Source organism: Meleagris gallopavo, chromosome 1 (genome assembly GCF_905368555.1).
Source record: "Meleagris gallopavo chromosome 1, MGAL_WU_HG_1.1, whole genome shotgun sequence".
In the NCBI taxonomy this organism is placed as follows: domain Eukaryota; kingdom Metazoa; phylum Chordata; class Aves; order Galliformes; family Phasianidae; genus Meleagris; species Meleagris gallopavo.
Window position 1 is genome coordinate 177,470,685 of NC_139404.1, and position 13,157 is coordinate 177,483,841.

General features: G+C 44.1%; 1 protein-coding gene across 1 annotated transcript; it reads left to right on the top strand.

Annotated features, from left to right (window-relative positions):
• The first annotated feature begins 2,241 nt into the window (after nt 1–2,241).
• Nucleotides 2,242–4,387, top strand: LOC146545804 (uncharacterized). Its single transcript, XM_085216242.1, has one exon. It carries the CDS (start codon nt 2,242–2,244, stop codon nt 3,673–3,675), a length of 1,434 nt encoding a protein of 477 aa, XP_085072368.1. The 3' UTR covers nt 3,676–4,387.
• The last annotated feature ends 8,770 nt before the right edge of the window (nt 4,388–13,157 follow it).

Sequence of the window (13,157 nt, forward strand, 5' to 3'; positions counted from 1 at the left end):
TGCAAAATGTAGCTGAACAGGGAGATTTTTGTAGCCCTGGCAACCCAAGAATGAGCCATTTCCAATGATCCGGAAACCTCAACATGATCTCTCCAGCAACCTCTGGCCAGCTGTACCATGAAGGCAACACAAATCCTTTTACTAGAGGTGAGGTCTGGGCTGTCACAGGGCAAGAATCAAATGTCATTGTACAGAATGGTCTTCCACAGCCCCTGGTATTCAGGGGCAGATAACAGCCACTGGGAGAACAGAGACCCCTGTGGAATAGCAGAAAAAGAATGTAAGGAATAGTTAGATTTGGAAGGTGGGGAGTACTAAGCTTAGGGATGTGTATGCTGTTCTGTAAGCAGTATGTATTTCCCTACACTTTTAGGGGAGAAGTTGTTAACTGATTACCCAAGAAAGAGCAAACTTCCTTCTGCCTAGTGATTCAATCAGCATGATGCTCTGTAATGTATTTACATGCAACAACCCATTACTCTTATCTTGCTCCAATCCATAAATGCTAATGATGCAAAGCTGTGGATGGTGTTCCTGGTGGAACCTTGTTACTCCTTTTGGCTGAAGCTATATATGAAGGTAATTAGTGTAGAGGGGTAAACATTGTCTGAGAAATAACTGAACTCATGCTTAAAGGGATTGATAATGCTATTCCCTTAGTGGCTGAGACCAGGAACCTTGAAACACCCAAGAGATAAATTTTCTCTGCCTTTCGATTCATCAGGATAAACTTTGGAAAAAAGTGTAGCAACAAAGAGGAAGAACTATTTCCTACAGGAGGTGCTCAGTTCTGTTACAGAAAGGCCAAATCATGGAGTCCATAGAAGAAGCTGGTTTAGGATCACAAAGGAAAGTGGTAACAGAGGAGGTTTAGGTTAGACATAAGGAAGAACTTTTTCTCTCAGAGAGTGGTCAGGCACTGGAGTAGCCTGCTCAGGAAGGTGGTGGAGTCGCCGTCCCTGGCAGTGTTCAAGAGGTGTCTGGATGAGGAGCTACAAGATATGGTTTAGTGCTTGTGGTAGCAGTGGTAGTGGGAGGATGGTTGGACTAGATGATCTTGCAAGTCTTTTCCAACCTTGCAATTCTATGATTTTAGGAAACAGGGTAATCCTAGAAAGTACAATCCTACTATAAGACATCTGACGTTGGAGGAGAAGAAACCTATTGGAATGACTGTATGTGTTGTGGGAAAGTTATGTTTTCTTGAATAGAACAGGTCTGTATTTAGGAAGAAGCTTAAGATGGAGCTGAGGGTGGGATGCTCTTAAGCAAAGATAGAGGCAAATGGACAATCTATATGCAAGAGACCTAGAAGTAGATCAGAAGTTTAAATAGAGAAGAGGGAGCTTCAATCTGAAGAAGTGAGCAAAATGGATGGCTTGGTGTCTGAGAACTATGAAAGCATTTTGTGCAGAAGTACTGGGACCATCTGGTGAGTGTAAGTCAACTTGCAGAGCTGGGCTGGCTGGCAATGGGCACAGAGAAAATGGTGTGCGAGAAAATGGGGCTTCATGCTACGGGGAGAGGAATTTTTTGTCTGCCCTGCACTGGGAATTTCATGAAAGAGAGTCTACTCTGTTCTTGGTGCATGAAGCCAACTACTGCAAACTGTCACAGGTATGTGTTGTAATACACCAGTATTGGCAAAACAGCTGGTGGGGGGCTGATGATGGAGATTTGTGAGGCAGTGTTTTAAGCAGTTCATGTTCATGGGTTTTGTGAATATGCCTGAAGTTGATCATATCTGGTGAGGTATAAAAACAGGCTGTCCAAGGAGGCGATGGAGTCACCATCCCTGGAGGTTTTTAAGAAAAGGGTAGATGTGGCACTGAAGGATGTGGGTAGTAGGCACGGTGGAGCTGGGTTGATGGTTGGACTAGATGATCTTTGTGTTTTTTTCCAACCTTAATGATTTTGTGATTCTATGATTCTATGAAACATCTAACCAAAAAGGGATGGGGAAGTACTTGGTGGGGATCACATCCTTTAATACTGGAACTACCCAGAAAAAGAGCTTAATTCTCACTGAGTTTCAGAAGAATTCACCTTCTCTACTGCTCAGGTATTTTCTCATTCTCTTGTATATGCGTAACTCCTTAATACAGATGTGTAATGCATTTAGCCTGTGGCCCTATTTCAACTGCTCTGGTTTCCAGTGCCAGTGACAGTGTGCTTGGCTCTTTTATCTGATGCTCGAAATGCAGAGCAGTTGCCAAAATGAGACAAAATACCACTGAGATTATGTCATGGGATTTCACACTTGAACATCTGTGGGATCCTGAGAAACTAAGTCAGTATTTGAGTCAGGGACAGCGCGGCTTACATAACTCTAAGGAGGTACAACTTATTTGGGGTTTGGCTTGTGCTTACCGCGCCCTATATAATACTATTCTGGAGAGAGAGAGTTTCCGAGCTGAGGTTCAGGCCAAAGTGGAGAATCTCCAAGTCAAATCTGATCAGTTACAAGAGACACCAGTAACAATATCAGTTGCTCCTGTGGAAGGCAAGAAATGGAAACGAGTGTCCACGCGTCTAGAACGGAAAAAAGAAGAAGCGGAGGCGGAGGAGGAGGAAGATCCAGGCGAGGGGCCCTCCTCAGAACCACCACCATCGCGAAAAGCAAAAGGAAAAACTAAGAGACATGCAGAAGAGACTGATGATGAGGACATCCTTATTACTACTCGTCGGCCCCTGAAGATGACTGAAATCCAAGGTTCAAGAAAGGAGTTCACACGGGGCCCGAATGAAACTATTGTTTCCTGGTTGGTTCGTTGTTGGGACCGCGGGGCCAATAGCTTGTTTCTAGATGGTAATGAAGCTCGCCAACTAGGAGCCATTGCCAGAGACCCAGCTATTGATCGAGGAATTGGTCGATGTTTGGATGAGTCTGCCTCCCTTTGGGAACGAGTGCTAATAGCCGTGAAAGAAAGGTATCGCTTCAAAGACGGCTTGAAGCCTGTGATGAAAAGATGGGATACAGTTGAAAAGGGTATCCAGTACTTGAGGGAAATGGCTGTGGTGGAAATGCTGTTCGACCCTAACTTTGTTCCTAACCACCCACGACAAGAACGCGATCCTGAGAGAGTGAGGACGACGCCTGAGATATGGCAGAGACTCATAACAACAGCACCAGACAGATATGCCGGTACACTACTGTCAGCTAATGACAGATACCGGGAACAAGAGAGAATACCCTTAGTTTTTGAATTGATTCTTACGCTCCAAAACTACGAACAACAGCTACCCCCAACTCACGCTTTCATTGCTGCCATCTCACAAGTAACGAACCAACTGAATGAAATGCAGGAGCAAATATCTCAACTGATTAATCGTGACAAACCTGTGCCAGTATCAGAAGTGCCCAGTGAAGATCAGGATAATCAAAAGAGTCTACTGAAGGAGCTGATCAAACTAATGCGAATCCTAACTAACGACGATGAACCTCCCTACTCATGGGCACCATCAAAAATCTCAGCTATTAAAAGCAAACGCTTTCCGGCTCCAGTGAGGAACAATACATCGCGAATTGCCTTGTGGCGTTACCTACGTGACCATGGAGAAGACATGAGAAAATGGCACGACCAAGCTACTCCTGTACTACGAGCACGGGTGAAAGAATTACAAAGCAGATCAATCACCAGTGCAGTTGCTCCACTTATCACAGGTAATGAATAGAGAGGCCCTGCCTTCAGCCAGGGGGGGGAAAGGGATAATCGAGTATATTGGACTGTGTGGATTCAATGGCCTGGCACGTCAGAACCACTGAAATATAAGGCACTGGTGGATACTGGTGCACAGTGCACTCTGATGCCCTCGAGTCATGAAGGGACAGAATCAATCCATATTTCTGGGGTGACTGGAGGCTCTCAAGAATTGACTGTGTTGGAGGCTGAGATAAGCCTCACTGGTAAGGACTGGCAAAAACATCCTATTGTAACTGGCCCAGGGGCTCCATGTATACTAGGTATCGATTACCTCAGAAGGGGGCATTTCAAGGATCCTAAGGGGTATCGGTGGGCCTTTGGGATAGCTGCTGTGGACACAGACAACATTAAGCAGCTGTCTGTTTTGCCTGGCCTATCAGAAGATCCGTCTGTTGTGGGGTTGCTGCAAGTAAAAGAGCAACAGGTACCGATTGCCACAAAAACGGTGCACAGACGGCAGTACCGCACCAATAGGGATTCCTTGCTCCCCATTCATAAGTTGATTCGTCAACTAGAGGATCAGGGAGTGATCAGCAAAACTCACTCACCCTTTAACAGCCCCATATGGCCAGTACGTAAAGCCAGTGGAGAATGGAGACTGACGGTGGACTACCGTGGCCTGAATGAAGTCACACCCCCACTGAGTGCTGCTGTGCCGGACATGTTAGAGCTCCAATATGAACTAGAGAAAAGCAGCTTTGGGATTTTGGAGCTTCCAAAGCATCCGTAGCAGTGGGGAGGACAGAGGTTGGGATCCTCCCATCATGGGGAGGGTTTATGGAGCTGAAACAAGGCAGGGAGGTGCAGAACAGCACATCTTTGGTACCTAGCTGAAGGAACTTCTCACCCAAACAGAGATACACACCAAAATCTGTCACGGAGTTAACGAGATCAATCTACACCCGTGACAGGGGGGCGGTAGACCCCTGCCCTCCCCTTCCCAGCCCACAAAATGGGAAGGAAGGGAGGAAAACAAAAAACAGCGGCAACAATCTATGGAGGAAAACTTATTTTACTAATTATGATATCGGAATGCAAGATAACACAATATAATACAATCTGATTGAAATTGAGACTAATAAATCAAATAAAACAGGAGAGAGAGAGAGTTCCCGATACCGATTCAAACCTGAAAAGCTTGGAACGGCCAGGAAAGCACCCTCCAGCACCCACTGCCAGGCAGTAAGAGACCGCCCCACCCGGAAGGGTCAGATCCCATGACTTCTGTAACGTATAGGGATAGGTGCCTGGAATTGGAGCATTAACACTTTAACTCCCAGTATACTACATGATGTATTGATGCGGAATACTGAGAACCAAACCAAAACAAAAAAAAAAAAATATAAAACCATGACAGATTAAGGACACAGCTTTCATTGTTCCTTGTTGCACTTCTTCCCAAAAATATCTATGTACTCACCCCTGTAAGAGTGGCTTTACAGCTGTCTTTCAAAATCAAAACAATACAGAGGCAGAACATGCCTCACTTTATATCTGAATATAAATTTGAGGCCCAGCACACTTACCAAGCTTAACACAGTCTGAGGGACATATCAGCTCCATTCAGAGAGAAGTGAGTTGGCCTAGCAACCTGCTGCTGGTGTTAAAAAGAGACAGACCTCTGAGATATCTTCTAGGGATAGGTATGATGCAATATAGAAATATGTGTTATGCTGTAGCAAGTTCATGTTTAGGGGAGATTGGTCCATTTTGCACCATTGATTATACGATCCACACCTGATCAGCAGCAAGTTGCTAGGTAGCTCTAGGTCATCTTTTTTTTTTTTTCCCCCCTTTTTTTTGTGGAACTTTTTTTCATATAGACTGACTTGGGCATTTTTTGTACAAATCATAATACATTTCTCACACAATTTATTTTTAATGCAAAGAACATTTTTACTATTATGCTTTATATTTGCAGCCTCCCATTCCCCATTCTCATTGAACACAATGCCTCTCAAAATAGTGAAATATACTGCTTGTACTTCTAAAAGAAATAACCTAGGACTCTTGCTCATCATCACTGAGAAGATGCTCTCAATTCTACTTCAATCTGAGTCTATAATAGTAATTGCATTGCATTGCAAGTAATGAAAGTGTTCTTGGAGTTAGGCTAGGCTGTATTTAAGGATAAGCCATCAAAATAGATGCAGCTTATGTACCAGTAATTCTAAACATTATATCAGACTTCTGAACCTCTGGCCTTTTCTGTCAAGATGAGTCTTAAAGTCTATTCAACACGCATGGGAACATCAACTGATGCCCTTCAAAGTCACTCTCCTTACACCTAGGAAAGCATCAGAGATAGGATGAACATTTTGTTGAAGTACGTTGTAATAGGCTGGAAAAGACTCCTGCTTAAAGCTTTCCTCTGGTTGACACAAAGGAAAGGGAAATGTGTAGAAAGACACAATGTTCCATCAGATTATTTTAGCCCATGTGAAAGGTACATCATTTACTGGGGATGGGACATATCCATAAATTTTTCAGCCGGTATACCTTCATAACTCAACAAGAAGACCTTCACTGAAGACATGGGACAAAGTACATTTATGAATTTATCCCACATCACCAAGTTTCTGCATGTGATGGATGCGCTCCAATCAGGTACCCGGTGCATGAGGTTTTAGGAGAGAGAAGTTACTGGCAATAATAAATACTGAGACACCACACACTCATCGTGATTAATCTGAAAGCTCAGACAAAACCTTATCTCCTGTTCTCTGTTCCTTGGTGTTCAGGTAGTGGGTGGTCACAATACACCTGGCAAAGCGGTCACTGCTGCAGAATGTGCACCCAAGGCATCTGTTGCCTGTGACTACTCCGGTGTGTGCCTCTGCTGGGCCACTTCTTGTCTTTCAACACTTGGTGGCACCAATAATATAACGAATCAGGGCCTCTTCTCCAGTCTTTCCCTGTTCAAAGTGAGCTGTGATCCTGGGAGAGGTGAGGTAGTATCACGTTGCTTGTTTACAGTCTTGACACAGTGAGTGTAAGAAAAACATTATCCTAGCAAAAGACCTCAAGTAACGGTAGGATTAGGAGCAGGTGAGGATATAAGATAGAAAGACTTGTCTGTAAAGTTTGATTACCTCTGCTCCAGGACTATTTCAGCCCCAAAAGCCTAATCTGTGATTTAAGTCTTTTTTATCCTGTTTTCATGAATAGACCCTCTCCTCAGGCAGAGAAAAAAAAGAGGCAAAGCAACAGAGAGGCATGGCTGGTTGTAGGCTTTATGTCACAGACTGCTGGAGCCAGCAGTGCCCCTCGCAGCTATGCTCACTCCATCCTTGGATGCATTGTTGATGTGTTGTCAAGTGCAGCACCAGTGAAACAGGGTCCAGCAAGAGGCAGAGCTCCTCTGTCAGCGAGTCCTCTGTCTCACAGCTCATCCATCATGCGATGCTAAAGGCATCTCCTGAGCAGATGAGACCAAGTTATTTAGGAAAAATACTCTGAATGCATTCTTTTTCTTGTGGGGTCTGAGAAGTTTCTAGATGTGAAACTGGAGGAAAGCCATGTGCTCATTATTGATTTCTCACTGCTGGCTATGATAAACGCCAGGAGTGCAGCAACACAGAACAGAAAGTCATGGAGGAGCTTCTGTCTTCCAGAGTACTTTGTATGCTTTCCTTAATGTCTGTCATTTGTGACCAATGCCACCGAATGCACTTATCCAATAAGATGCCAAAATGTCAGCATTTCATTAAAATATGCTGCAAGGAGTAGGTCAGTAAACTACTTAGCATGCCAGATGCATAGTGAGTGCCAACATATTTATTGTATAATGTTCTTAAGAGCTGCAAGCCTCTGTTCATTGAGAGTAATCAATTCCATTTCCATACGCAGTGGACCTTGAACCCTGCTCTGCACTCACATTGCAACAATTTAATTTCTTCAAAGGACTATCAAAGAAAGTAGATGCAATACTAGGAGCATTGGCAGGAAGCATTATTGATATTCTGGGCTAAAAAAGCCCCACAGATATCTGCACACTGTGGGAAGGATCTAAAAATACATAATAAAAGTGTGATTAGTACAGTGTGTAACAAGGTGAGGAGTACATGCTGCCGAACAGAAATAAAGTCTCGACAATGTGAAAGCATCAAAGCCAAATAAAGTTATTCAGCTATGTAAAAGTATTAAGCTCAGTCAATGTGAAATAAAGGACAGTGACGTTTCTTGGTGGAGCTGAAAAATCTGGCCCCAGCGTCTGGTAATTAATGCTTCAAGGAGAATTTCAGTTCCCCGTTCAACCTTCGGCTCGCCTCATTAGATGTTGTCAGTCTCTTGGACATAGAAATCCCCATGTCAAATAGCACTGCTTCTCATTCCTGGATTTAAATGCTCTGTAATGACCTTCCTCGTGTCCAGTGCTCCTTCTTTCCTTCTGTCTGACTGCACTGGTGCTGCCCTAGGGTTGCCATTGGGCTCCAAGGCCAGCAGAGGGTAACCAGCACATTCCCCATCCTCGTGCTCCTGTCCTTTGCCTCCCTGGCAACGGGCTCCAGTGCCCATCACTACGTCTCTCCTGTCAGGGCAGACAGAAAGTATATGTTATATCGTGTATCCCTTTAAATCCTAAAATGTCACTCTGGCTTATAGCAACACTAACAGGCATCATTTGGTTTTTTAGAGCCAAGAGGCTCACTGAGGCCCTGCTGCAGTGTTTTTTAGGTACTCGTAAACAATTAAAATGTAGAATCGAGTCTGAGATGAAAAACAGTATGTATCTCATCTGTGACACCTCTGCTCCCAGCCTGTGCTCCCGTGAGACCTGTGGAGAGCTTTACAACCTTGGAATTCTGACTGCATGCTTGGATCCTGAAGAGCATGAGGAAACCCAGATCGAAGCTTCAGAAATTCAATAAAATGGGACGTTCAGGGCGCACTGACACAGAGATGTGTGGTTTGCAGAGACATGTACAGGGATGAATGTCCTGAAAATGACATGCAGGACTCCTTCCCAAATGGAGCCTCCTGAGGTGGAGGTGGGGAGGAGGAAAGACAGGTGGAAGAATGGGAATAACTTCAGTGTCAGCATGCACAGAAAGAGCAAGGAAGTCCATACATCTCCAGACATACAAAAGGAAAACAAAGCAAAGGGCTTTTACAGATATGAGGCCCACCTGCTGGCAGACAAATTGAGGCCTAGGTGAAGCAGTTTGCTCCATGTCCTCACATTATTCACCTCTGTCCACCTGACCAACATCCGGGCACAAGTTGTGTTATATATAATGTGTACAAGCTATGTGTGCAAGCATGTGTTGCAGCCACTCTCCTGCAGCAAACCCCACAGCCCCTTCCTGGGCTGCAGGCCCACACCTTGGTGTTTTGGGTAGAGCACCTGAGTGGTCAGCTTGTTGTACGGTATGAATGGCAGCAGAAATGTGATGAATACATTCCTCTTCTTCTGCATTATGTAAATAACTTTATGAGCTGTGTCAGCTCTTCTGCGAGTGAGAGCTTGTTTTAATCACTCGAGAGAGGGTCTGATTGGCACAAGGAGCAGATCTGCTACATGTGGGAGTGCGCTGTTCTCTATGGCTACTGCTCACAGCAAAGTTTTCAGGCTGATTTTGTTTATTATTACTATCATTAATTTCTTTCTACTGCTCTGTTCCTTCCCTTTAATACCTTTGGCCAAGGAAACGCTGTGCCAGATAAGGAAGACATTTGAAGGGCTGTGCTTACTTCATCCATATTGCAAGACCCCAGTGAGGTGCTGGTTGTGTGCCTCCTGGACAGTTTATAAGAGGGGAGTTGATGGTTGGCAGTTACATTTAACTGGGAAATTCTGCTGTTAATCATAAAACTGACTAGAACAACAATCTGCAGATTAATCGAGCTGCGTATCAGTGTATCTATGACGCTGTATGACAAAATTCCCATGTCTTCACTACTGTAAAATATTCTTTCTATTCTCTTTTCTTTATTCCTCTCCTCCCTCTCTCCCTTCCTCTCTTTCTTCACTTCTTTATCTCCTTCCTTCTTTTTTCTTTCCTCATTTCCTTCTCCCCTTCCTTCCTTCTTCTTCCCTTCCTGCCTACATTCATTTCCCCAGCCCCTCCCTTCCTTCCCGTCTTCCTTTATTTTTCTCTTTCTCCTTTCCTCCATGCCCTTGGTGTGCTAATGCTGGGACTGATCGGTGTTGGTCTGTGATAAGCTGAGTGGCTTTGTGAGTTTGGCTTCATTTTGTGTGTTGCTACTGGAATGACATCCAAAGACTGCTGATATACTCTCTCCCCTTTTCTATTGCTTTCCTCATTAGCAGCAGCTACAGTTGCCAACAGGCTGTAGTGCAGTCAGAAAGGGAATGGGCACAGTGCAACTGAGAACATCACAATTTCTTGGTTCACACTTGCAGAAACATTGGTGCAAGAAGAAAGGACAGGGTCTAGCAACTTCTTCAAGTTTGTCACTTCTGATGGGCAGGACTTGAAAACTTTGAGAATGTATCAATTTTGGTTAAAAAAACCAACAACAAACAAAGAAGAAAGGGACCACACTTTTACAAAGAGATTTTGTGACATGACCCTCTGCTCTCCTGCTGCTTTCTTAATTAGTTTTGCTTCTACCCAGCATGGAGGATAATGAGAGCCTCTTTCTTTTTGTTTGGTTTTCCTTTTGCCTTTTTTCTGGATTTTTTTGTTTTGTTTTGTTTTTTTTTTGGAGGGGTGTCATATTTTTTGGAACCTTTTGCCATTTTTTCTCAGTGGGATTGCAATGCGTGGCACAAAGAGGAGGGATGTGAGAGAGGAATATGGCTGTCTTGGTGGGGATGGCAAGGGCAGCCTTTCAAGCTGTCTCTTCTGGCCCAGCCACCCAGCCCTGCATGCCTTTTGTTCACCACACAGCAATATTTCAATTGCTTGCACTGAATTTATTTACTGGCAGTGTTCCAGGGAGGTGGACATGGCACTTATCAGGTTCTAGTTAGAAACCTGTGTTCATTTTGACAGTAAATTGAAGAGCCATTGCTGTATTAGGAAAAAAGTATTACACACAGGGCACATATTAATAATCATATCTCTGTCTACAGTGACTTAGTGTGAAGTACTCAAGCTTCCACCTAAACTGCTAATTCTATATGCTGTTTGGTATGAGTATACCACAGGATTAAAAATATCTTCAGGAGATCTCATAATGCAATGTAACTGCCGTTGAAGCTTGAGGCAAAAAAGAACGCTCAGCTTCTGCACTGCCTGACACTGCTCTTCTTGTCAGACTGATGGCTGCTCCCCTCCCATGGTTTTCTCCCAGTGTCACAGGTTGGAGGATGTTCTGTTCTCAGGAGCTGTTTTGCCCTCCTGCTGACAGATGCTGCCAGTGCCTTTCCCTAACCCAAACCTACTTCCTATCTGCTTTGTATTCCAGTTCATTCATCATTGCTAGAGGCTCTAAATGTTGTCTGTCTGTCCATCACAAGATGTATGGGGCATCCGTTCATTTGAGTAATCTATATGCTTTATTATTCTTGCCTGATTGCAGGCTAAAGTAACCCTGGCTTGTAGGGTCTCTATTCTTTCCAAACTGGCTTTACAATCTTAGCATTTCTTACTGCATCTGCTTGCTTGCTTCTTAGTGCTTTTAAGAATGTTGTCCCTCTTTATGCCTTCTGACTGTACCATGCATCCTGGAAAATATTTATTGAGAGTTGACCTCTGCAGTGCTCTCAGCTTTGGAAAGTCTGCTTTGGAGCATAGCTCATCTCTTCATCAAGATAAAGGGATTAAATGGAAAAATCTTTCTCTTCTTTCATAAGTCCTCACCTTATTGCTACCAGAGTTTGGACCATTAGATGGACAGGTAGAGGCTGTGATTTTCCAACTTTGTGTTTGCAAGTGTTAAGCTAAATCAATTCTACCTGCTTTCTGAAATGATCCTTGGGACACCACTGAGTGAACCCTGTACACTTCTTTAAGTTCTTGAAAGTGTCTGTGCATCCTGCATGTTACTTGTTCTTCAGGGTTGGCTCTGTTTCCTTCCTCAGAAGTTTCCAAGAGATTAAATCTCAGTGCACTGGGGAGCGAAAAGCTGCAGGAAGACTATATTCCAGCCCAGGTACTGTTACCAAGATGACAGTGTGTGTAATTGCACTCCAGGGATGTGACAAGGATATGAGCTGACCTTGGGCAGCCCATGAGAGCCATTTTAGTTAGGGACACCAAATCTTGGCCACTAACTGTGTTCCCTAGTTGTTACCTGGAAGTAACAGAGAATATCACCAACGTGCCCTACATCTGTCACCAAGCCCTGCTTGTTCCTGTTCCTGCTGCAGCAAGAAAGATGTGTATGCCCAACTTCTCCCAAGTCTGCCAAAGTGAAATGGCTCTGGGAGCCTCTGATTAAACTACATTTCCCATTCCACTATGTGGCAGCTTTGATTCATGTGCATAAGCAGTGACAGCAAGGGATGGACAAACCCATATAATCTGTGATCTGCAGGAAAAAACTTTGGGCTTCCGTTTTTTTTTTTTATTATTATTATTTTTAAGAGGGGTGAAGCCATCTGTTTGGGGCTAAATCACTCCAGCACTGGCTTGACTTAGCTGACAAATGGCTCTTGCAAATTTTGCCAAATATCAGCAAGCAGAAATTATTTTATGAGTGTTTAGATTTGTACATGTTAGAATTTGGAAGAGGCATCTTGATATCCAGTGATCCCAAATATTTCAATAACTGTATGTTTTGGTTTGGACATGGAGAATGAAGTTCTCCCATGCCTGCAGAGCAGAGTCAGTCCTCTGGCTTTTTTACCCACTGAGGAGAAGAAGGAACATCGGTTACCTTTGCCTCCATTGCATGGAGAGTGACTGCATTTCACATTTTAGAGAAGAGATGCAAGCTGCAACAACTGAACAGAAAGAAGGAGCTGGGAATAAAAAGCAAGTGCCTCTCAGGAGGAAAGGCAGAGAGAACATGGATAAAACTTCCGCTTGGCTGCACTGATGTTCCTCTCTCCAGCAGTGCCCTCCCTAATCACACCGCACCATGCCTGCTCATATTGCTTTCCTCACTGGCAGTTCCATCAGGCCATCTAATTAGGCAAGAGAGGCAGCATGGGTAAATGAATAGCAACCAGCCTGCTCCGTAAGTCTTGGCTCCATCACAAACCTGCTGTTCATTTCCTACTGGCTTCCTTTCCACTCTTTGTGACCTTTGTTTCTGCAGTACTGCCTAGGGTTCAAATACGGGTGTAGGCATCCATAATTCATGTCTCTAAGAGGCACCACGAGGCACAGTTTCTCACATGACATGGCCATGTGGCCCAATACACTTACATTCAGGTCATCGCCATCCCCGACCACCATCCTCACACATCAGATCTTCATAAAGAGGTCATCTAGACCATCCTCCCACTCCAACCATAACTGTCTTAAATATCTTATACTGAGTACATATGAAGTGTGACAAAGGGGAAAGCAATCTGGATCAGACCCAAGAGATGCT